Source organism: Anas platyrhynchos, chromosome 1, assembly GCF_047663525.1.
Source record: "Anas platyrhynchos isolate ZD024472 breed Pekin duck chromosome 1, IASCAAS_PekinDuck_T2T, whole genome shotgun sequence".
Taxonomy (NCBI): domain Eukaryota; kingdom Metazoa; phylum Chordata; class Aves; order Anseriformes; family Anatidae; genus Anas; species Anas platyrhynchos.
Window position 1 is genome coordinate 187,030,145 of NC_092587.1, and position 25,786 is coordinate 187,055,930.

General features: G+C 36.5%; 1 protein-coding gene across 5 annotated transcripts in view; it reads right to left on the reverse strand.

The window, feature by feature from the left end:
- TNFRSF19 (TNF receptor superfamily member 19) overlaps nucleotides 1–25,786 on the reverse strand; it is a 64,046-nt gene that overhangs the window by 2,561 nt on the left and 35,699 nt on the right. For all 5 annotated transcript variants that reach the window (XM_005022576.6, XM_072032672.1, XM_027469238.3 and 2 more), the window contains 4 exons: nucleotides 7,955–8,119; nucleotides 6,598–6,723; nucleotides 5,703–5,805; nucleotides 3,169–3,569 (listed from right to left, as the gene is read on the reverse strand). In XM_005022576.6, the coding sequence (XP_005022633.2) occupies nucleotides 3,176–3,569; nucleotides 5,703–5,805; nucleotides 6,598–6,723; nucleotides 7,955–8,119 (788 nt within the window). In that variant the 3' untranslated portion in view covers nucleotides 3,169–3,175. The remainder of the gene's footprint in view (nucleotides 1–3,168; nucleotides 3,570–5,702; nucleotides 5,806–6,597; nucleotides 6,724–7,954; nucleotides 8,120–25,786) is intronic.

The window sequence follows — 25,786 nt, forward strand, 5'->3', positions numbered from 1 at the left end:
CTGATTTTGTCACATTATTATTTATTTGGCAATATAATAACAAAGTATGGCCCGATGCAAGACTGTAATCCATACACATGTACTAAAACGACTTCTCTCGAAGTATTTCAAAAAGATGAAAAAGATGAAGAGTAAATGGAATATAATGAAGGAAACTGAGATGATTTTCTTGGAGTTGTACAGTTAAGTTAGAGGCACACCTAAGAATATGTGTCAAGCAAGCCTAGTCCTGGTCCAGTGCACTAAATGCTGCTGAAATTTCTCAATCAAACAAACATATATAATGATGCAATAAAGAAATCAGAAATATGGAAGATATATGGATAAACTGTATAAAGTGACTCAGTAAAGACTATTAAAGAAAAAAAAAACACAAAAACCTAACCTACCCAAATCATGTTACTTGTTTGGAATTATACAGAAATCTCAGTATTAATACATGATAAGAAAAAAAAAATCAAAGAATACATGATTTTGACATACCGATAAAGATTTATACATACATATATGAATCAGTAAGAAAATTTACAATTTACACATAAGAAGTAAGATGAAAATGGGACTAGGACAGGATGGGTCGATGGGCAGAGGCCAATGGGATGAGGTTCAACATGGCTAAATGCCGGGTCCTGCACTTTGGCCACAACAGCTCCATGCAGCACTACAGGCCTGGTGCAGAGTGGCTGGAAAGCTGTGCAGAGGAAAAGGATCCGGGGGTGCTACATCAATGCTTGCCTGACCATGAGCCAGCTGCGTGCCCAAGTGGCCAAGAAGGCCAACGGCATCCTGGCTTGTGTCAGGAACAGTGCAGCCAGCAGGAGCAGGGAGGTGATCGTCCCCCTGTACTCTGCTCTGGTGAGGATGCACCTTGAGTCCTGTGTTCAGTTTGGGATCCCTCAGTACAAGAAGGACATCGAGGCCCTGGAGCGTGTCCAGAGCAGGGCTGCGGAGCTGGTGAAGGGCCTGGAGCACAAGGCCTGTGAGGAGCGGCTGAGGGAGCTGGGGGGGGTTTGGGCTGGGGAAGAGGAGGCTCAGGGGAGACCTCATTGCTCTCTGCAACTGCCTGAAAGAAAGGTGTGGGGAGCTGGGGGTCGGCCTCTGCTCACAGGTAACCAGTGATAGGACCAGAGGGAATGGCCTCAAGATGTGCCAGGGGAGGTTCAGGTTGGAAATGAGGAGACATTTCTGCTCAGAAAGAGCAGTCAGGCACTGGGACGGGTTGCCCAGGGAGGTGGTGGAGTCACCGTCCCTGGGGGTGTTCAAGGAGAGGTTGGACGTGGTGCTTGGGGACATGGTGTAGTGGGTGACATTGGTGGTAGGGGGATGGCTTGACCAGGTGATTTTGGTGGTCTTTTCCAACCTTAAAGATTCTATGAAATATAAGTTAATTTTTGTAACGGTTTAATGAAATTCTATGGTTCCTTCATCTAGAAGAACTTGAAATAACGTTAATCACATAGGGCTTAAGTTAATGCTCAGTTTAGCGGGAAAAAACACGTAAGTGATCTTTTGATTTTTTTTTATCTTGTCAATATGGAATTCTAGTCCATTAAAACTCACTGGATCATTCAACCTCCATTGATAGCCTCTGAAAAACTGTGAAATAGTAGCATTAAGATCTGCATTTATAGCCATGCCCTTGTCCTTTCTTATAAGTACTTAGAGAATATGACTACCACCTGATACAATATTTGGCATATTCCAAAATGAAACTATGACAACTGCTTAATGACACACAGGATGTTTGTGGTAGACAATAACTATTCGTATTCCAACATTACAGAGAAAACTATTTATTTCCAAACTGTGAATTGTAAACAATAGATTGAAAAACCTATGTGCAACCTAGATCAGGTTGATATTTTTAGTGATAGCAATAGATTTTCAGGGTCACATGTAAGTTCCATTGAAGTCAATGGCAAAAAAAATAATAATCTTGATTTATCACTGTTTATCTCCCTTTTCTCCTCTTGAAAATGTCATCTAAAGATTAAAGTTTGATCTGCAAAGAATTAACTTTTTTACATATTTCCAGCATATGTATATTTTTGTTAAATACTAATTACTTTCTACTTCTTATTTAAATTACTTTCTACTTTTTATTTAGGAACAACATGAAAGTGGCATGCAAACCGAACGGAAGAGGATCAAAGGAAGGCAGTTTTATTTCTGCAGATGACCTGAAATTTCCATAATTACAGATAGCATAATTATTAGCATAATTGAATGTGGTGGATTATTAATATTAGTGGCAAATGCTTCTGTTCCTGTCTCTGTGTTCATGTTCAGAAGACTACCTCAGCTTTCCAGCCACAGCCTACATAATCCGTGAATAACACCACCAGTATACGTGCCATACCTGGGGATCCTTTCACAGACTAGCTATTTGTTGCTCAAAGTTACTTTCAATAGTAGAAAGTAACTTTTAGTAATAATAATAATAATAATAAAACCAACAAAAGCAAAGCACAGCTAATATAAATGATACAATGATCACAACAGTAGCAGACTGAATTTCTGTGATGCTTACACTGTTACACAGTAGAGACAAGTGTTTATTTCCTCTTCTTGTTTTGACCTGAGACTTTTGTTTTCTCTGAGTTAGAAAACCGAGCATTTATAGATTAAATTATATTTATATTTTATGGACAAACTCATGGAATGTTTTATCTGATGACATGGAAACACAATCAACATTTTAAAACATTTGAGATTCTTGTCTGTTTCTCTTACTTCCATAAGAACTTCACAGAGAAGGCTTTGTGCTTCTTTATTTTTAGATGAACACTTGCCTGTATTTCATGGTTTGTGTAAGACAAGTCCTCAGTTCTTCCCTCATAAAGAAGGACTAGCCTCACATAATAGTTTGGTAATAAGACTGAGTTTTTTCCTCTGAAATGTAAAGAAAAGTTGATAAAAACTGACTGATGTACAGGCTTACCCCTTTATTCTGGTTCACATTACACCTGGAGTAATTACACCTTTCAAGTTCAGTCAATCATTTTAAAATGTGAAACTGCTGGCTCTCTTGAAGAGTTTTAGCTTATTTCAGTGACAGCTAGGTGTAACCTATGGAGAAACACAACCCTATAACTTCTTACAATTCTATTTTTATCTATCTGTCTGCAGGACTCATTCTCACTCCTTCTTTGTAGTTATGTTCCTTACCTCTTTATCACTCTGTAGAGTCATCTGCTGTTCCATTACACTTTGTCTTTGGCTGGGTTTCAGCAGCCGCTGCATTCTGAAGTGATGAAACTTCTATGTATGTTCTGTGTTCGGAGATTTCAAAGGACTTTGCAATGTTTCCATCAAGAGACTTAGCTGAAATAAGTACATCACTTAGTTCCTGGTTATTATCTGACTCAACAGTAGTTGCATTTTCAGTCTCCGGACTGCAGGATTTTGCAGCAACTCCAGTCAGTTCTGAATATGATTCACAGAAAGAAATGCTGTCACAACAAGCTGAGTTTTGCATAAGAGGCCAAGCATCTGAAATGTCTCCACAGGCGGAGTGTGAAAGAGAACCAAGGAAGGTAGGAATCATTTCTCCAACAGAATCAGAAGCCCTGCAGATGAAAAAGACACATGATTCAAGAACATTCCAGAAAATAATAGTAATTATTGTCAATAGCAGTTACAGGTATTTCAAAAAGATTAAAGAGGGTCATACTAAGTTAGCACTCCAGAGGCACCCTGTCCAAAAAAAATTCTTTTGAAAGGGAAGCCAGTTTATCCTTCCCCTGGAAATGAAGAGAGCTCTGGAGATTGCTGCTAGAGGTAAAGAAGGATGCCTAAAATAGAAAATATGAAACACAGTTGGAATGTTTAGTCTAAAGAACGGGAATGTGATGAAAAGTACTGTAGTAGTGTTCACATACAAAAAAAAAGTTGCAAAGAGGAAGGGATTTATTTGTTCTCTAATTTTTGTGTGTGGAGAAGGGTTAAGATAAGACATAATGAGCTTAAATTGCAGCAAAAAAGATGTTGAGGAAGAGTATGGAATGTTCAACACTAGTGGTTTTTTTTCTTTTATTAACATCTAATAAATATATTAACAAATATTAACAATATATAGACAAATATTTAATGGAAGTAAAAGAAAAAAGTGGCACCAGATTGAGGGAAGTGAACAGACCACATGACTGGTTAAAATTTTTTCTATTTGCATGATTTCATATTGAACATCCATTCACTTCAGATTTTTCAGTTCCTTCTGTCTAATCTTCAAAATGTGAACAAAAAAAGTTTGCCTCCAATTCTCTTTCACGTAGAAAGGGCCTAATGTTAAAGAAGGGCAAGGATTTTAAATTCTTATAAGAATTATTTTATGAAAAATGGAAGAAAGTGGAAGTAGAAACTCAATGATCTCAAATACCATGATACTGACATGTCTCAAAGCACTATACATGCCCATCTCTACTGAAAGGCCAGTAATGCTTCCTAATACAGTACACCAAAATAAATATTAACAAGAAATTATACAGTAACATACTTTATTTTGAAAACCATCTACAGGATTTATAAAAATGTAAAGGCTATATTAAATCCGATATATAATAACAATTTGTGAGTCCAAAACTCATCCCATGTTAACATTGCCTATAGCGTATTTTAAGTAGCTTTACTCATTTCCAAAAGATGATGCTTTAACAGCTTAGATATATACACAAAGCATTTTTATAGATGAGGGTAGAAGTCAGGACATTGCACCACAATTGAAGGAAATACATTATTTTGGCAAAGGAAATTGGAGCAAACTCCATTTCTGCTGGAAGGAACCACAGATCTTTGATGTCCACATAGCATGGATATGACATTTATTTTTAAAGCCTCAACCAAAAGACCTTTCAGAAAGTACACAACTCTCAATTTGTCAGCCTTGGTGGTATAAAAGGATGACTCAAACTTGCTGGTATTTAAACAAGTTGCAATAGAAAATTTAAGTATTTTACATCTACTTAAGTCACAAACCTAACTATTGCATAAGCAATACTTATGAAGAAGCTGCTCCTATGGTTTTAGTTACATTTGGCCAGAGGAACAAAACAGCTGGAAAGCAATTTAAACCCGGTATGGAAAACAATTCCAGTTAAAAGAAATAAATACATCTTGTGTTAATATCTGTAACCAGGAAACTCTGAATGACACCATAAATTTTATATATTTAGCTCGTTTTGAAGAAATACTACTGTATTTATTTTCATCTGTTTGGGAGAAAATAATGGTTACAATCTGGTAGCAACTCAGAAACAGTAGATATTTTAAGCTTCACAGTCATTTAGAGTTTCTAAAAAAAGAAAATCCTCATGACAATTCTAAACTGTATCTTAATCCCTCCAGATTCACCCGTTTATACAGCACCTTGATAACCCATAGGAGGAACATGGGTCACCAAAGCCTCTAAGGTACCATAGAGTAAGAGGAAGAATACTTCTCTCTACTTGTGAGAGAAATACTCACTTCAGAGAAACTGATGTAACATGTCAGCACTTATTAAATAATACTTAAACATTACATATTTTTTTCTTCATTTATTGATAGATGTTTTTACCATAAACCCATTTTTGCAAAGAACAGGAGGATATGGCTGCAGGATGAAAATCCTTTATTCCATTGCAAACAGCTATTGTATCCTGTAAAAACATTAATTTGCATACAAAATAGCTAACGTTTAATAGACTTTTATAAAAGTAATTTACCTTTCATTGAGTGTAGTCTGTGAGTGGAAAGCACAACTGTGACTGCTGTGCTCCATGCTACAGGTCTCATCACAGCATAGTGATGGAATCAAGTGAACTGGTCCTGAGGGAATGAAACTTGAGTTAATAATGTTAAATGTGTTAAAGCTGTGTATAAACTTAGTCTCTGTACTCTTTCAAACTTGAGTATTATTTTACTAATTACACTATAATATATAGATTGAGGAAATACTTTTCTTATTGCAAAAAATAGTTAATTTATACTTTTAAAAATAGTTATTTATTAAAGGCAAGCCCTTCCCCCAGGATTAATACAGATGCCAGTCAAGATAATCTGAATATCCACCTCTTAAATTAATTTACTTTTCAGTTAGGTACATGCAAGAGGAAGTACCACATTCTGACAATTAACATACTAGGCTATTTAAACTTGTGTTCTTGTGTTAAATTATATACATATTAATATCATAAATGCATCTGTTCTGATAGTGCTTCACAAAATCTCAGTGATTTGAATTGCTCAGGTTTTTGAATGTCCTTTAGAGTTAGTATCATGTTCTTACTGTCTGTGAAATCCTTCATACCAATTTAAGTCTCCAAGGCAGATGCAGTGCTATTTTTACCAGAATGAAATGAGATAGACATTTAAAGATTTTATATAAGTGAATGGTCATTGGAATGAAAACAAAAAAAAAAAATCATAACCAAATAACTACTTAGCAATTCTATGTTCTCATTGTGAAATTAGCCTAGGACACGTGGTAGTTTGACTATGTTTGCTTTGCAGTGAAAGCTAAATGTCACAACTCCATTGTTAGATAAATGTTCATCATGAGTTTCTGCTGCTTGTATTACTCCTGTTCCATAAAGTGACTTTTAAATAGACCTAACATACCACATGTCTGTGATGTGCTTCTCTGGCACTGGCAACAAGTTCTGTGGTCATACTCATTTAGCCGTGGTCTATCAAAACATGACAATTCAGACCCATTGTAGTGAATGTCTTGTGATCTCAGAGACCCTTTGGATAAAATGAATAAAAATATATATTAGCAAATGATACCTTTTTTCCTGTTCAGAGTCTCCTATCTTCAAAGAACACTTAAATGTCATAATATACGGCATTTCCATACATTTTCCACCCGAAGGATCCACAATGATGACGGGGTTTGACATAACACAAACCACAGATTTTGCAACAAACCCTACAACAGCTGGTTCAACTACAGCCTCTCGTAAGAAGACATCTGCTCTTATTTTGATGATGATTTGAGAGGATATCATATTCACTGTTCTATTTTCTCTGTGGTTAATGATTCTCAGTGATTCCAATCTGAAATTTTCTACATTCAGCCACTGGGGTTTTGTTTATGTTACCTTGAGGAGCTTTATATTAACAGCAGACTTCATTTAATCTGTATAACTGTAGGCCAGGGCAAATGAGTTATTAAATTTCACTAACTGAAGTTTGTATTTGCTATGTCTAAATTTTTTAAAACTTGTATTGGAAAGGTTAAAACTTATATTGTCTAAGCTAGGAACAATTCTTACAACTCCCCTCTAAATCTTTGTATTTTTGTTCGGGCTGTATACAGTGATGACATCAATTCTTCCAAGTTCATATTATTGTTTGACATCCAGGGTTCATTAAAATACCGTCATAAAATATTTTTTAAATGAAAAATGGGAACTAGAATGCTTTCAACTTTTCTCTTTCTTAATTTAAACTCAGTGCCAGAAAATATTCATGATATGCAAGCTGTTGAATAATCCCATAAAAACGAATCTTTACTGAAAATTCTGCTATTTCCATTGGCCACATTCATTATCTCAACAAGCTCATCAGTATTTCACAATGGCATGTGACACACAAATCTTTCATCATGGTATTTCCACATTGTTATTGCAATTATATAATGACATCCCAGGTTGGATACCCAATGGTCCAAATATCTCTCTGCAGCATTTAACAGAGTATGTTACAGAATGAATGCAAAACTATTTCTGGACATCTGCACAGCATTTTCTCAGTAGGAGCTAGAACATCTTCACTTGAGCCAGCAGACGTGACTGGATATATAGTCTTGGGCTTCTGCTAGCTTGTTCATCTCAACGCTAAACATGTCTGAATGTTGTAGACATGTAGACATAACAATCCTTTTTTTTTTTTTTTAATTCATATGTGGAAAGGTTTGTGAACCTAATACCTATATATGAATATTACAAAGAAATAGTAATAACTGGAAACTTACAGCTGGGTTTCTTCTCCATGAATTGCCTCTTACAATAGATAACACAAAGAATAAGAAGAGCCAAGAGCACTGTCGCAAGTGCGCTGCATATAACTGCTGCTAGAGCAGTGTCTCGTGGACTGGAAGCAGTCGATGGGATCTTCACGAGGTTTACTTTGGTGGTACCTGAAATGCAATTAAATAATAATTTAAGAAAACTGTAGAATTTCAGGATTATAAGGCTATGCAAATGAAAGTATGGAAAACAGAAGAGGCTCTTAGCACAGAATAAAAAGGATGTCCCATCTGCTAATGTATAAGTATTCACATAGGTAATCAATGACATGACAAAAATAAAGATACTAAAAAAATACATTGCAAACTGAGCGATAATGAGTGGAGGAGTATACAAGGGCATTGTCTGTCCATGAAAATGAAATAAGACCTTCACCATGAAAATAAAAACTTTTAATATTGAAAAAGATTTTAATATTGAGCACATTTCCCAGTGTCTCGTTGAGAACGCTGCCCACTAGAGGGAGTCAAGATTACGTGAACTTCCCTTCAAAAGGATATTTTCTGAGAGTTGAGGCACAGGAATTTGAATGCTATCAAAGGTACCATGTTGCTTGGTTGCATGTCATGACACCATGCACTTCTAGGATCAAATCAAGGATTTCACCAGTGCTAACTTTTTTTTTTTTTTTTTTTTTAATTCAGTGTTAACTTTTAAAAATACAGATAATACCCTTAGTTAAAATTCAACGTATTTACTTTATATCTGTATTACTAAAGAAAAAGGTAGCATTTCTCGCTTTGGCAAACATTTTCTTTTACATGGGAAGTCAAAAAATACTAAAAGTATCACAGGCTTAACTATTGAAGCTATCTTAAATACAAGTGGTCTTTTTAAATTAAATAATTTTTAACAGATTATTAATCTTGATAGTTCATCTGTTTCAATCTATTTTGAAGGCCACATCAATTCAGCAGTATTTTATGAGGAAAGTAACAAAAATTTGAGTATTTCTCTGACAGCAAATTTTTAAAAAGCCACAAACCACATTTTATTAACTTATAAAAGTAAGTAAAACGTGCCTATTTCCACCAGAAAATTCTTGGTTAAAACCTAAAGACCATAATTTCCTAAAAAATAGTCTATGCAGTCATAAGTTTAAATTGGGAGATAAATGTCTGCCAAAGTATGTTAAAATCACTAATCAAGTCGTACATAACTACAACAGTTTGTTATCCTAACTGCAATATAATCACAGCAAGAGAGAACTTGCTTACTTGCTAACTTCATGCAATCAATGGAGTTGTATTACTCGGGAATACTTTTCTGAAATAATGATGCTATTTCCTTAACACACATCAAACATGGGCATTAAAGTATTTAAAATGCCATATCACTTTGTTATAATGGTCAGATTGCTTGCCAAAAAGCTAGGTATTTTGAAAATCAACATCATTACATCGAACTCTAAGTCTGCAGACTACTTATATCAAAGAAAACATTAACTCCTATGAAATAAAAAATCCAAAATTAAAACAAAACAAAGCAAAAAACAATACACATGCATTACAAAATAAAACCACTGTGTCCGTCAGATCATTGCTATTATTCACAAGTATGACTATTTAGTTGTTAATTCCTTGATTTGAATGTGAAGAAACCCAAGCGTTATTGCATTTATAGATATATTTCTGTTAACCTTTGATTTGTACCACTGTGTTCTACCCTTAGATCAGAAGTAAATTTACAGCAGGTCTTTTTTGCATCCTTTTCATTTGCCAAACTGGACTGAGCAGGTCTACTGGAGAGCCCAGTGAAAGGCCACAAAGACTGTGGGACTGGAGCACCTCTTCTGTGAGGAAAGGCTGTGAGAGAGCTGGGGCTGCTCAGCCTGGAGAAGAGGAGGCTCAGGGGGATCTCATCCGTGTCCCTAAATCCCTGAGGGTGCAGAGAGGATGAAGCCAGGCTCAGTGATCCCCAGAGAGGCTGTGAGGTCTCCTCCTTAGGGAGCTCCAAAAGCCGCCTGGACGTGGGCCTGGGCAGCCTGCTCTGGGGGTCCCTGCTTCGGCAGGGGTGGCACCAGGGGGCCTCCAGGGGGTCCTGCCAGCCTCGGTCCTTCTGTGTTTCTGAATTATTAAAAACCAGATCTCAAAACTCATCAATAAAGAGGCTGGTGTCTTCTATATGAAAAAGAAATAGATTTTGAAGCTCTGTCCTTCTACTACAGTTTTGCAATTTTCCTTATTACAGCAGATGGTGTATTATTTGTATTTCAGCTAACAGAGCAAAATTCCAATTCATGGTTACAGGTACTTTTCCTTCTTAAAAATGATTACCTGTCCTTCTCTTCTATAATTCCCATTATTTACAGAGCTAAGCCCTATGACCTCTTTTCCAGATCTTCATTGTTTTTTTAAAAGAAAGAGCAAGCAGTGTTGTAATCTTTTTGTCACAACTTGAATGCCCCTGACAGGAGCAGTACCATCTTCCACAGAGAAAACTTTTCACTCAGTTTCTAGGATCCTTGCACCAGTAGCTTTAAGTTTACAGTTTCAAGGGATTGCAGCAATTTCTGCATGGTATGTATATATAGCCAGTATATAATTCTGTGAGAAGCAGTGAAATACTGCCAAATTTGTTAGCTTTGGTGTGAAAATTAAGGTCTGTACGTTGATACCAGGTTTTCAATTTGGGACAATTGCCTGATTGAGTATTTAGAAGGTTAAAGACAGTCAGGACATGTATTTAAAAACAAGGCAATAAAAAACTATCAGAATGCCTTCAAATATTTTTCATGTCCATCTATCCATCAGTTCCAATGCACCTACCTAAAAGCACTAATCAGTTCCTAGAAATCAACCTTCAGTTAGCAGAAAAAGAGAATTGTTGATTTTGAAAGGAAAAACTGAACAAGATCACTGGAGGTGGAGCTGCTATATACTTGTCTCTTTGTTTGCTCACAAAATCTATCTATTTGTAAGTATAATTATGTATCAGATTTTCCTCTGGGAAACTGCAAATTACATATCTTTCTTTAATGCTCATCAGCAGCCTCCAAGTGGGAAATACAATGATTTTATTTTAAATGGGATGGCAAAAAAGATATATATTTTTTAGCCATCTAGCAACATAAAGATTTATTTTATTTGGCTTTTTTTTTTTAACTTGAGAAAGCAATTTTCTGCTCTTGAGAATGTCTACCACTCATCTTCACCTTCAAAGAACTTTTTAGAATAGCTGCTGTGAGCAGTCCATTGTACTTTAGCTCTAATTATAATGATAGTGATCTTCCCTGCAGAGACCAACATTTCAGAAGTGGATTGCTATTGTAAAAGCGGCCCGTTGGGCATTGCTGAACTCTGCTTTCAGTGTTACTCAGATATGTATGCATTTTCATAAACTCTTTTCAGGCTCACAGACTTAATGGTCCCATTTCAGTAAAGCAAGGAGGTGTATTTTAAACTTGTACTTGCATCTATTACATGATTAAATGACTAACTTTAAATATGTAATTAAACACTGAATTGGACATGATACATTAAGAAAGGAGGGAGGAGGTGCATGCTGTTTTACAGTTCTTGAAACCATGTGCATATTATACATCACAAAAATAAAGTAACAAAAACCTTACTTTATTTAGGGAAAAGATTTTGTTTTCTAAGTTTTAGTTCCAACATATTCTGGAAATGTGCTGGTGCTAAATGTGAATTACCCCAAATACCAAGCTGCCTCCTCCATCATTTTGAGGAGTAAACTGAAATACGCATTATTCCCCTAATTAAGGAACAGTACATTGTATATGCAAAGGTGTGGCTCTTAAAAGCAACTAAAGTTTTTGTTAATCCAAGGTGGTTAAATAGCAATAGCTCTGCTGATACTGAACATATGAATCCCAGCTGTATCGCTGTAAGGTCTGCCAATAAACAGAATAGTTGATTTTTTAGTCAATGATACCAAGCAACCAGAGATTGGACAAAACATAAAAAGACTTCCTTTATCATTTAGTTCATGTTTATTTTCTCAGATTTTTTTTGTCCTTAGAACCATGATTAGCTACAGTCACTACTGGAATCAGCATGCCTAAAAGGGAGTTTTCTATGGTAGATTAACCATTTGAAAATAGAACATGCAGCACTTTACATTCCTTCCATGGATATAATAAATGACTACTGAAGTTAAGGAGGACATAATGTGGAATTTTATGTGTGTTTTTTTTTCTTTTTTTTTTCTTTTAGAAACTACTATTACCACATCAAGTCAATGTTAACCCAAAGAGGGTTCTCAATAAAACATAGCTAATCAAAGCTCCACATAGAAATGACATGACAAAGTGCCATGTTTTACAATCAGGCCTGAAAATAATTTAAAAAAGTAAACTAAAATATGGTTTGATTCTTGGAATATGGGTATTTCTGCCCAAGAAAGGGAAAAAGAACATTTGTGAACCTTTATGATTTCTGATTGGTTCCAGTTTGCATTATCCATCTTAATTTTACAAGAATTAAGGGCTCAGATATACCCTCAAGTTACAGTAATTTAATAAGCTACTGCCTGTCAGCTGAACTGTGGTGGCTATCTGTATGCGTGCTATCGATCCATGGAAAATACGAGGTAATGGGACTTATCTTGAAACTCCTTCATTTAAAAAAAAAAATGTTTAAGACATTTGTGTTCATTTAAAAGTAAAAACACAATACCTCTACCTAGTCCTCCACTCTGCTGCCCTATAAGCAAAAGAATGCATTATATATAAACATGAGGTACAGATAAATAAATCAGGTACTACATGTATTATAGGTATATATGCGTAAAACACATGCATAAGGCATACTACTATTAACATCAATGGAAAGTAAGTTGTCCTGAGTATATCCCTGAGCCTGCACAAAAGAAAATACTGCATCCCTTCTGCAGATCTTTCATGTACGAGGTAAGGAACTTTATTACACAGTACTGTTGCAGACTGTGGTAAACACTGGAGAGAATCTCCCAACATCTGCAAAAGGACAGCCATTTGCGTGCATGGCCTACACCCAAAAGTTCATCATGTCAAACCACATCTTTCAAATGTACTCAAACTGCTGACATTAAAGCCTTTAGATTCCAAGTTGGTGCCCTACAATTTTTGTTGTTGTTGTTTTGTTTTGCTGTTCTTGTTATTTTTTAATAAATGCACCAAGATGCCTTAAGGGAGAAAATGACTGTTCAAGTATTTATCCTTTGTTTGGAAATCCTGAAAAATGTGCTTATAAATTGAAATCTTTGAAATTTGATTTATTAATTTCCAAGCCCATTTCTCTTGCACTGTGTTATTTTACAGAACTCCAATTGTTGACAGCCTTTTATGTTTAAAATCGTAGAAAATTACGTGGCGTACATGCATTTGAAATACAGCACTGAATATACACTGCTGTGTCTGTAAGGCACACTCAAACTCTACAACAGGGTTTTATTTCGGTAATTAAGAGATGTTCTTTCTTGGTCCTACCATGGTCATCTAAATTGAAATGATACAAAGGCACAAAAGCAGCATTGCTTTATAGTTACAACTTACAGCTTTGAGAACTGTCTAGCAATTTAAAAATATAATGTGACAATAAATTCTCAAGTCACTGGTACCCTCAAATAAATTGAAAAAAAAAAAATCAGAGAGTAAGAACAATAGCAGAGGAAGTGGAGATATATTCACTATATCACTGCTGAACTATATATCCTCCTGCCCCTCCTACATAATACCACTGGTTACTAATGGGAGAAGATGTTTTGTCTTTCCTCTATAACCAAAAATAGTCACCATGATCTGGTGGCGCAATGACTATATTGCTGTTAATATGATATGTTGGTGCCAGCAATTACTCTTCTGGCTTTTGCTTCTAGTAGCTCACTTTGTGCCTCTGACAGCTGAGGATGTCTAATACCTATTTTGCATAGAACGCAATTTCTTTCTCACTTTTTACAAGTGTTCTCATGTTAAATCAGTATCACATAATGCTTGTGTCAGAACATACGAGACTGCCAAGCACAGCAGAAAACCTGTTTTCCTACTTCATTTCTAACTTGTACGCTTACCCAAATTCTTTTCCATGTTTTGGAAAGCAATGTTTTGGGAACAAAAATATAAAATTTTAGGATATTCTCCTGTTCAAATCCAACTAGAGAATGCCAGTGCTTACGCTTATCTTTCCTCTTTTAAATCAAAAGTGGTTAATGACTGCCCTTCTGACAAACTTCTCTCTCCTGATGTGATGTTGGAAAGTAAAAGGGTTTTGCTGTTTTTGGATAAATGCTTAAAATCTCTAAGGTATCTAGAATAGGTAAATACTGAACTTCAGAAAATCTGCTTGAATTCCAAGTTATCACAAATTCTGACATTTGAGGCAAATGAAGAAATAGTGGATAAGCCCTCTGCCAACATCTTAGTAATGACAACTACTGCAGAACCGATAGCACATAATATGCGCATCAAATCTTAAGAAGCTATTTTTACTACACAGGGAAACACTCTTCACACAAATACCACTTTGAATGGTGTGTACCATTGATTATACGATTGGCATGCAAAATGCAGGATTGAAACTTTCTCTTCCTGTGGAATGTGCAAATTTTTTCCCTGGATGTGTCACAATTTTTCAGACATAAATCTTGCTGCATAGGAATTTTTCTTAAAAATCTCAGGGCTGTAATAGTTTGTTCTTGCATCAATCCCACATCAACCCCAGCTATGAAAGTTGCTTTGGTTTTTCAATAGAGATAAAAATATCTGTTTCATACCCTGGATGTACAGTCCCATTTCATCTTCAGAACTACCAAGTTAAAGAACTAAAATAACCTGGTGCAATTTTTGAGTCAGTTAAGTCTGTTCAGGACAGTTACATCATTAAAGCTTACAGTTCAACTAGCCGATGTTACCATGACTGAGAAAAGTTATAGAAGCCATGAAAAAGAGAATCAGAAGTGAATGATGCAAAGGATGGATCCACAACTCTTTCAGGAAATCCAAGATATTCTTGACTGCTGATGTTAGAATATTAATTTTGCTTGCATAGGAAGGAGGGAAGCTTATTGAGTTCAATGAGTATTACTTAAGATAACTGGAGGGCTGGTTTCTTTTGGTTCCGACAAATTATTCTGGAGTATGTTTAACTTTAACTTCTGCATGGACACAGTAAAAAAATTAAATAGTGAAATGTGCAGGGAAAAAATATCTTCCACAATTGGCCAAATAAACTGCTACAACAATTTCTTTTAAACCACTAGTCAGGGCACTGCACAGACTTCAAGAATAGATTCTCTGTGACTAAGCTAGCCACTCAACAGCCAAGCCACGCAGCATGCTTTACCATGCTTTATACAGACTTTGGAGGCAATTCTGCAACACAATTTGGACAAAGGGCATCACTGTCCAAAACATGAAATAGTGAGTTTTAGAGAACAGAGTGACTCCTATTGTCATGACTAAGTGAGCACTATTAAATTTATCTTGGCATTGTCCTTTCTAAACTTCCTATTAATTCTCTGGTAACTCTAAAAAGCAACTAGAATTGGAAAAAACGCGCAATAAAACACTGACTTCTATTGCAAGAGCTACAGTGGCCATGGAATATGGGTTGTGACTGCTGCTGGAATGGAAATCTTGTTATTTTCCTTGATACAAATGCATTTGGTTTAGAAAGACCTACATCAAAGCAGGTTCCTGTAGTCTTAGTTTTCAGACTATTCTTATTCTTTCACAAAATTCTGCTGTAGTGATCTGTTAAAACACTTCATCATAAGAAAACACGAGCAGATGATGGTAAGGCTGTGGATGTACATGTCCCAGAGTGACAGAAGGGGATGGACTTCTGGAAACATGCCATTCCTCTATCACTCATAAAAAGATGAGAGAAAAGGCTCTGTGGCTTTCGGTTCCACAACGCTTGTAGAAGTCATCCACAAAAGCAGACCAGGAGTTTGCACTGCCTAGAGATATAGTATTTTCAAGTGGGTAACTACTGCCATTACATGTTTTCTGGAAGAAGAGACGAAGACCATATCCCCACTGGAATGTAATCATATATGCAGTAGTTACATGACAATAGCATGCATGTACATGTATACATGGAGCATTAGCATGGCTGAAGGTTGTTTCTTTAGCTAACAGAGATTAATCTACTTCCAATAATCAGAAGCATAACAACATTGTGAACTGCACATACATGGGCTACAGACCTGTATTAAAAGGTTCAAAGTAGATCTCAGTTGCTGACCTTGTAGAGTGATGCATGGACGGGTTTTCAGTATGGATTGAAACATGACAGAGTGGAAAGCTCCTTCCTGTAGTCATGACCAGACAGGCAGGATCAAAAGCTGACTGCGTAGCTATGACCCATCTTTGCTAGCACCTGGCCAGGGAAGACACGTGCTCCTCCAGGCACACGTTGCTGAAAGTGTATGGATTTCAACATACAAGTAGGTATACACTTGGCATGTACCCCCCCAATCACTGAAATGAATACTGTCTGTATTTATATAAATACCAGTAAAGCAAGAATTGAATCGTAAATTAGTCATAAAAGAGTTTTTGTCTCCCTCTTCAATCAGATTTCTAACATTTCTTTTCTAACACAATTATTTCCTTGTGATGGTTCAGCCATGGGAAAAACTTGCATGACAAATGCAGGCTTGTATTCTAACTTTATTAATACAGACTTTGACAAACATTGTTAATAAGCAGACATTTTCAAGAGCTATACCTTTTTTTTTTTTATTATTTCTTCTTTCTCAAAAAACGTTTTTAAATATTGAAGACAGAAGTATTCAGCTACCTTCTGCTTAGCAAATTACTAATTTTGCTTAATAATAAGATTACTAGATTGGTTAAATCATCTAGCCCAGAATGCTTGGAGCTCCAGCAGTGATGTGAAAATTCAGTAAAATTCTGGTACCAGGTACAAAAATGAAATCATAAACCTGATGGTTAGAGCCCAGTCTTCAAAATTTCTGTAATGTACTAACATTTTTGTTACTGCAGATGAAAACAAGGAACAAAACCAACATAAATGCTAAAGAAATCCTTGTAGCTGTTAGAAATCCCACGTAGAAAGAGCCTACTTCTAAGACATGATTAATAAATTTGAGCACTGAAAGAGATACGGAAATGTGTATTCTAGCATCCAGTTTGAACAGTGACAAAGGACTCGATCCTTTGCAACAGGTTTTAAGCATACAGAAGTTAACCTTAACATTTGCAATTTTTAAATTCAATGTCTCTGTCCAAGAAACTGCAGTCCTGGATTAGGCCACACACCTCTCATATAGTCTAAAGAAAAAATTAAACACAGAATAGACGGCAATAGCCATCACACCGAGTAACGTTAGGCTTGATGTCACCATACTCAGCCTACTTATAAGGAAACATGGAGGATTATTAACTTTTTTCTTCCATAAATTATCTAGAGTGGCTGAGAAGGGTTTCCATTATCTCTTAAAACTGCTGAAAACAAAAAATCTATGACCTTACTTTAAAATTAAATTAAAGGGATGCGGGAGAAGTCATGAACAAGGCTTGTAAATCCCTTCAGATACAGCTTTTGAAAGAAGATGTAATGATTGGATTTCTCCCTTTGGTAAAGGGCTCTTAAGCTTTTACTAAGAAGCACAAGACTGAAGTTCAGCTGCACCCTCTGCCACTTCCCTAGAAATGTTTTAGCCACTAAGTTATTAAGTGTTCTGGGTAAAAGCTTACTTCACCTCTCCAGTTGAATTTGCCCAGTCATAAAACTTCAACAGAAGTAGTAAGCCCCCCTCTTAGAGCAACCAACATTCACGTGAAATGTATTTGTGGAATGTAAAAAAAAATCAAGTAAACCATACTCAAGCCTGCACACCACTTATGTTTCTCCTGTTTAGAATTATGTCAGAACCTAGTTTAGGTTAAGCTCTCCAGGCAAGGCAACTACTTCTGATTTTTTTTTTTTTTTTTTTTTTTTTTTTTTTAAGAAATACAGCCACTAGACATTTTCATGTACTGGGGGAAAAATATGTTTTTACTGTGGAAAACAGTGAGTTGATATAATTAAGACTATTTCATAATACTTACAACTGGGCTGAATTATGATTCTAAATTATGGTGGAAGTTAAGGGTTGCATAACCAACTCTACTGATATTTTCTAACTTTATGTTCAATTTTGTAACCTCCAGATTTTATAAAAACACTTTTTTTTTGTATGCAATCTGAAATACATAGGATTAAATATTAATTTTCAAAATTTTATAACTTGCACCCTTAACATCTGTAGAAGCTGGACATTCATCACCAGCTTATTTTAATACTGCAAATATCAAAGTAAATTTCATTATTTACTGCAAAGAAACTTAACTATTGTGTAACAGAAAGCATGCACGTGAAGACTACAGTACAGATGAAAAAGCTGTGGCTTTGAAGTCAGAAATAATAATAGCTTATATAAAGCAGTTTTAATTTACCACTTAAAGCTTTGGGGATAAAGTAAAGTCATACAGAACAAAAGGCTGCTGCATACAAGCTCCTTACTTTGCTATTTTACCTAAGCTGAGATGTAACATCTCCCTCCTTTTATAAGTCAATAGAAATTAGTCATACAACACAGAAGACACTCTGAAAGGTTATCTTTGAAAAATCAAGCTCTGTTGGTGATATTCATGTGATCAAAGCAAACATCTCTATGTGAGTGGGTCACCTGAACATTCTCTGCACAGTGAGAGGCACCAGGGAAGACTCCTTTAATGTTCAGTTAATCTAATTTGTTCTAAACAACATAATGGGTCTATGTGGCAAGGGTTTGGTAGCAGTAGGGCTGCAGAGATTCTCTGTGAGAAGAATTCAGAAACTGTTCCATGTCAGATCAGAGCCAGCTCCAGAAGGGATCAACTGGTGGCCAGAGCTGAGCCAGTAAGAAGAGATGGTCGTGTCCCTGGAAGAACAGATTGTAGAAAGGGACCCCTACCCAAAACAAAACAAAAACACTGCACAACAGCAGCTGGGAGAGAGGGGTGAGAAATGAGAGAGAAGCAGGCCCTGGAGGTGCTCCAGGCAGGCAGCAGCAGTTCCCCTGCAGCCCGTGGAGAGGCCCCTGGTGGAGCAGGCTGTCCCCCTGCAGCCCATGGGTCCCACATGGAGCAGATCTCCACGCTGCAGCCCCCCCATAGGTGGAGGAGCCTCCAGAGGAGCAGGTGGATGTGGCCTGGAGGAGGCTGCGGCCCATGGAGAGCCCCCGCAGGAGCAGGCCCCGGGCCGGAGCTGCAGCCCGTGGAGAGGAGCCCACGCAGGAGCAGGGGGTCTGGGGGGAGCTGCCGCCCACCCGTGGGGGACCCGTGCTGGAGCAGTTTGCTCCTGGGGGATGGACCCCGTGGGACGGAGCCGTGTGGGAGCAGTGCTTGAAGAGACCAGGAACAGTTTGGGAAGGACAGCATTTTGTGGGAGGGACCCCAGGTGGAGCAGAGAGTGACCGTGAAGGAGCAGCAGAGATGAAGCTTCAGGGACTGACTGCAGTCTCTATTCCACGCTCCCCTGCGCCACTTAGCAGAGTTAGCAGAGGGTGGTTGGGGTGAAGGTGTTTTTAGTTTGCTTTTAGTTTCTCCCTGTTTTAGTCTGCCAGTGATAGGCAATAAATCATATTAATCTCCCTATGCTGAGTCTGTTTTGCCCATGATGATAATTGCTGAGAGATGTCCCTGTCCTTATCTCAACCCATGAGCCCTTTTCCATCGTGTTTTCTCTCCTCTTTCCTCTGAGGAGAGGGAGTAAGAGAGCAGCTGTGAAGGAGTTCAGCTGCCCAGCTGAGTAAAACCACCACACACACACTTCCCTTGATCTTTTCTCACCACTGAATACAGCGTGAGCCTAAGGCCCCCAGCTTACAGAGGTAGCCATTAGAGATGACCACATTCAGGAAGGAGGCATCCTGCTCTGGGTTTGTCAAATAAGGGTGCAGGGTTTTGGACACATTTCACTATTTTGGCTTTAATCTCCCTCATTCACTTCACTAACTGTATAAGAGACACTGTATCATTTTACATCACTGTTCTATTGTGAAGATAAATTCAATAACAACCGGAAAGTTTCTAATGACCGCTTTACTGTGGAAAAAAACACGGAAGGGCCCAACAGTAATTAGTAACTCAAATTCTGCATGGAATATAAAATAACGTATGGTGAATAACGCCACACATAGAATTAAGGGTTTGGCCTAGCCTGTGCTTTAAATGAATAAAGGCTCAGTGGGAAATAACATATACAATAACGTAAATAAAACCAGTAGCAGTGACTATATGCGAAGGAACCAAATTAGGGTTGGAGGCCTTTAATTCTAGCATATACCAACTTTGTCAAGGTTACTTTTCTTAGAATGGGGACTTTGGTTTGTAAGAAATATTTCAAAGAGTCAGAAAAGTATTTTTATTATGTTTTTTAGTAATCTTATGTATCAAGAATGAAAAAATTGTAATCTATAAAACCTCATTTTCCTCCTTAAAAAGGTCAGCAGAAGATCAGATGGATACAATCACTCAAAGTGGAATTTGCAGTTTCCTCTAGCTTGATATTGGCAACTCACTGAAAACAAAACAAAACACCCTCTAACTTCAGAAGTCTAAACATCTATAGATAAAGTCAGAGCTACTCACCTTAGTCTCTCTTTATAAAACACAGCTAGAAATAGAAATCTCCAGAGAAGTGGTTTGCCTGAAATGACTTCACGGAACCACAGGCTTGAAGGACTACTTAGTGTTAGTTATGGCATCTTACCTTAACTGGCTTGCCTGAACTCTTGAGGTACTTAAGTCTCTCCACTGATTATCAGTGGGAGATGGGACTGACAAGTTCAGTGTTAAGCATGAGATTTTATATGCCTAGGGTGCATGAGTCCATCCTAAATTTTTACATACAGATATGGTAGCTATAAATATATGTACATTCAGTAGCATGCATGTTCATTTTTAATACTGGACTTAAATGAAACATTATTAAAACTGGTGGATGCAACCTTTTACTTAAGAAAGAGACAGTCTCTTTTTAAGAAATAGTTACAGCCTACACCTCAGAAAAAGGCACACATCACTGCCCAAAATAACACATAGGACTGCTCTACCATCTTTGTAAAAGAGTTGGTTGGCAGGGCACTGCTTTAGCAGAAGTAAACCAAAAACAGTAAGAACGTGTGAGGCCTACCACCAGAAAAGTTAAAGGGGAGCAAAGCAGAGAACAACTGGAATCAGCAAGTGATCGGTAAGCATACACTAGAGCCTTCTTCTACTAGTTCATTTTCAGCTCATGAGGTGTTAGTTTATAATGAATCATCACTGTTAATGCTCTTAGTGCATGACTCTTGTTTTAAGGCTATTGCATCTTACACTATTTCCAATACATTCCAGTCCTCCGGGCCATTCATTTCCTCTGGAGTGATACTTCAGTGCTGTTACGCTTTTCAATGATTTTCTTAATGGATGGTTGGCATTATTGAAAATTTCAGCCTAGATGGGTTCCTTATTTTCCACTTAAAAAACAAAACAAACTGTAGGAGAAACAGCCTACACATTTTGGAGCCAAGCAACATAGCCAATAGTATCTACCAGCACAAACCAGGATAAAAGAAACAACAAACATGCATTTGTTTAACAGTATTTTATGTTCACATCAGTCACAATTTCAAAGCTGTGTACCCAAAAGCCACAGCAACCCGCAGTGTTTACATGGAAGGCGCCAAAGCTCGGTGCTGTTGAAGTGGTGTTAATGCAACCATTTCCAGAATTAGCTAGGGTCATTACGTAAAATAAAATGAAACTAAGATTTTCAGTCTGAATATAGCTTAAAAGCATGATATTCAATTAATACATTTAAAGTAAAGATGTTTCTGTAATTAGAAAAATGACAGAAAGTCCAATGAAAAGTTACCAGAAAGCTGTAACTGCTACTTATTTTTTCAGATTATCTTCAAACACAACGAAGTAAAAATTAATTGAAAAAAAAAATTCAGCTCTACCACAATGCATGTAACACTGCAATAATTTTGATCAACCTAAGTTTCCATGTTAAATAAGAACCTTGCAAACCCCCTCTATGCAATGAAAAGAGAATTACTTTTAGCCACTGTAAGATTGAACTAAAGGGCTAGCTACATTAGTAAGTACACAAGAAAAAATGAAATAGTACTTATTCAGTACAGGTCAACGATTAGCCCCTTCTCTGTAACTCAGGAATTTCAAGTTCACTTTAATCTAGTGTAATTGAGCTAACCAGCTCTTACATTAAAAAGTAATGATTAAGTTAAATTTCTTGCAGACATTCTGTACCTAAAACAAACATTCCGTATGCCTCTGGCAAAGAAGGATACTAATTATAGGATTGACTCATAAGATGAAAGGTTGCACAAGTTACTACTAGAAACAAAAGTATGGTAAACTGGTTTGAAAAAACATATTGAAATTCTCATACTCTGCAGTTAAGATGAGAATTTTGTTTTGTAACTGTACTTAACAGTGTCTAGGAACAAAACTAAATATGCTTGCAAACTGCTTGTTCTTATTTTATGTGAACAGACTAGAAGTGAATATTGCAACTACAAAGCTCATCATCTACAGCCTAAGGAATTTTTTAACCTAATAAAAAAAACAGCTCTCTACAAGAGCTACACAAAAACATGCAAAACCAAATATTTTGGTCACTCTCAATTTGCTTCTGTTATATAAAATATAAAAAGCATATTTCAAGGGTTCATCGCATTATCAGGCAATGAAACCCTAACTTAACTCTTCATGCAACACTTCAGTCCCCGATTTAAAAGGAATCATGAAAGGAACACATCATCAAGGCCCCAGACATCTGTGGGGAGGGATACACAAGTTCAAAAGCAGTTTTGTATTTCAAACTGAAGCTTCCACTGGGATTAGCAGGCAGGGTTGCCAGCTGTGAGTTAGAACAAAGATAAAAATTCTGGGATTCTGCCCTATACGTTACCATGTATTGATTCAATATAACCTTCTGAATGCCAGATGAGCACCACTTATGTAAACTTCTATTAACAGATGAATGAGCTTGTGATGTGAATTAATTAACTAAACAGAATGTGATTCAATTTATTTTAAAATCATACGCTGACATTTCCATTTTAATCTCAAGCTATATATTTTTCATCATCCTACAGAAAGCAATGAGGTATGTATGCTCAAAGAGATTTACATTGGAATTCTGTGCTCTTAAGTATATTAATACATACTTTAGCAGATAAAACGGGATTACGCATAATTAGTGAAATTTTCATGCTGCAACTACAAAGCCAATGCCTTTCAGTGCAATTCAGCTTGGTCCAATATAAACTCAACTTTAAACAATCTGCTTAAAACTTTACTGGATTATGCTCATAATGTATATATTACATTTTCACAGATTATGAACAAATAGTGTTGCAAAACATTATTCCACTCTTAGTTTAAAGTGATTTACATTGTACAAATGGAAATCATACAATATTGCCTTCATTCACTCCAAAAATCATTTAATGATTAAATTGCTAACTGCTTTCTACTAACAGTAACCTACATCAGGGTAGATAATAAAAAATCTACTCTAATATAAAAATTAAGGTTTCAAACTTGTAGTCTTCAAATTTTCCCTTTTCCCTCCATGACCATAACAAATAAGTATTTTCAAGAGGTCCAGAAACTGCCATTTTTTTTTTTTTAAACATTGGTTTCCTTTCCGTAGATATTCTGCTGTTGAAGAATGTGGTATGAACTTATGCTACAACCTTCTCAGTATAGGCACTTATGCAGCTCCCTGTGCGCTATTAGATCATCTGTTCTTGTAAAAACAGAAAATTCCTCATTTGAGGTCTCTGTTACTCTGTCAGGATGGACAGATATTAGTCATCAGGGCCAAGAGTTTTTAAAAGGAATAATACATGACAAAATTACTGTGTATACTGTGTTCACTTAGGAAACCAAACTGAAGAAGATATAATTCTAATTTTATGTTCCTTAAGTTAGATCTTTAAAATATGAGGTGTGCAGTAATACTTTAACCTACTACTCCTACTCTGAAATTATTTTTAGCAGACAGAAAAAACAACCGCTGCTCTTATGGGCCACTGACAACACCTTCAGTACATTTCAAACATTTAAGTACTAAAATCAATTAAAGACAAATTCTCTGTTCTCAGAAACATGACCTTAAGTGCATAGAACTGTACCCAGTTCTTGAGGAAGGAGTTCATCCAGATTATAATTCTGAGCTGTATTGGATTAATCAGCAGAAAGAATCCATTTCAGTACAATATATTCATTTGGGATGAAGATAGCTCACTGGTTGAAATGAATGGCAGATTTAAGGGAAGATAAGGCTTTGAAACTCTGACAATCTTCATTTTTAGCTTATTATCAATGACAATCACAAACTAAAATGACAAAACACACATGTGAACTAATAACATTCCTCATAAAATACTCTAAAGAAGGAGGAAAATGCTTCCCCCCAGAATGTCAAACTGCCAGGAAGGAAAATTCTTTCACAGTATGATGTGTGCATTAAAGAAACGATCCATACACTTGATGATAACCAGCAAACACTCTGACAGGTGTTCAGCCAACAAACCCAGTTCAGCCAAATCCAAGTGAATTCAGAACTTAACTGATACAGATGTAGAATGACAGATAACGTTTGGCTGTCAGCAAGAAACCAATTCCTTTCCTATCTATAGCCTCTTACAGTCTCAGGGACATCTGTAAGGGTCAATCAGCACATATGGGTGGGACATAAGCCCACCAATTCTGGAAGAGGAAAACTTCCAGCAGCCCATCTGTGGTGCATCACAATCTTACACAAAGTAAAAAAACAGGAAAGACCTAGTAAGTGTTTTTTGTTGTTTTGTTGGAAGACCTAAGGCATTCTTCAGCTGCCTATACTAGTGATCTTCACAGGTCTGTGCCATCAGATAGACAGTAAACTCTGAATCTTGAAAAAATACAAATATCTTAATTGGCATATTAAGATAAAGAGTGTTCTACTTCTTTTTTTAATCACTTACTAGCATCAACAGCATTTTGCATGAAGTGTATATGCATGACTGCCCCCAGGTAAAATGAAGGAGTGTTATTACCAGACATAAAAAGCATAACTTTTACTTTTGCCAGGACAAAGTGAGCTTATGATATTGCTTATTTACTTAAAGATGGATGGTATTCACCGTCTGTGCTTCAATTTGGGCTTCCTTCTTCCATTAAGTAGATCTCCTTATGATCAGACAGATTTCACATTCAAAACCCTCTGTTCACTGTGAAAGTTTCCATCTACATTTTGACCAAAATAAATTTTCACAATGTCACAATTAAGGATGTTAGATGGATCGTGTGTGAAAACAATTTAACAAATAACATTTTCCTTAAAGAAAAAACACAAAGCTATTATATGTAATAAATGGAAAAATTTAACAATTTCCTTCAAAAATGAAACAAATAAAAGGGGGAGCCAAAACACATCCTTTTGTAGCACCTCCAGAAATAAATATTACCAAGCTGTATGTGTTAAATCTAAATTTTACTTAGCTTTGCCTTGTTATTGCGAAGTCTATGTTAGCAAACCATACCTTGATCTTGCATATGCCACAGAAACATTTGTTTTTATCTCAATGGCGTTTTGTCTTTTTAAAAATCCTCAGAAAATATTTTTAGAGAACTACAGATGCAATTACAATAAAAGAAAGAGAAAAAGATCATTTTCTGAATGAAAATGATATAAAACCATACCAGCTAATATGAGAGAATTGTCTTTTCGTGTTTTTTTTTTATACTGATTTGTTCCCTAATGTGCAGGATTACTCTTAATGCA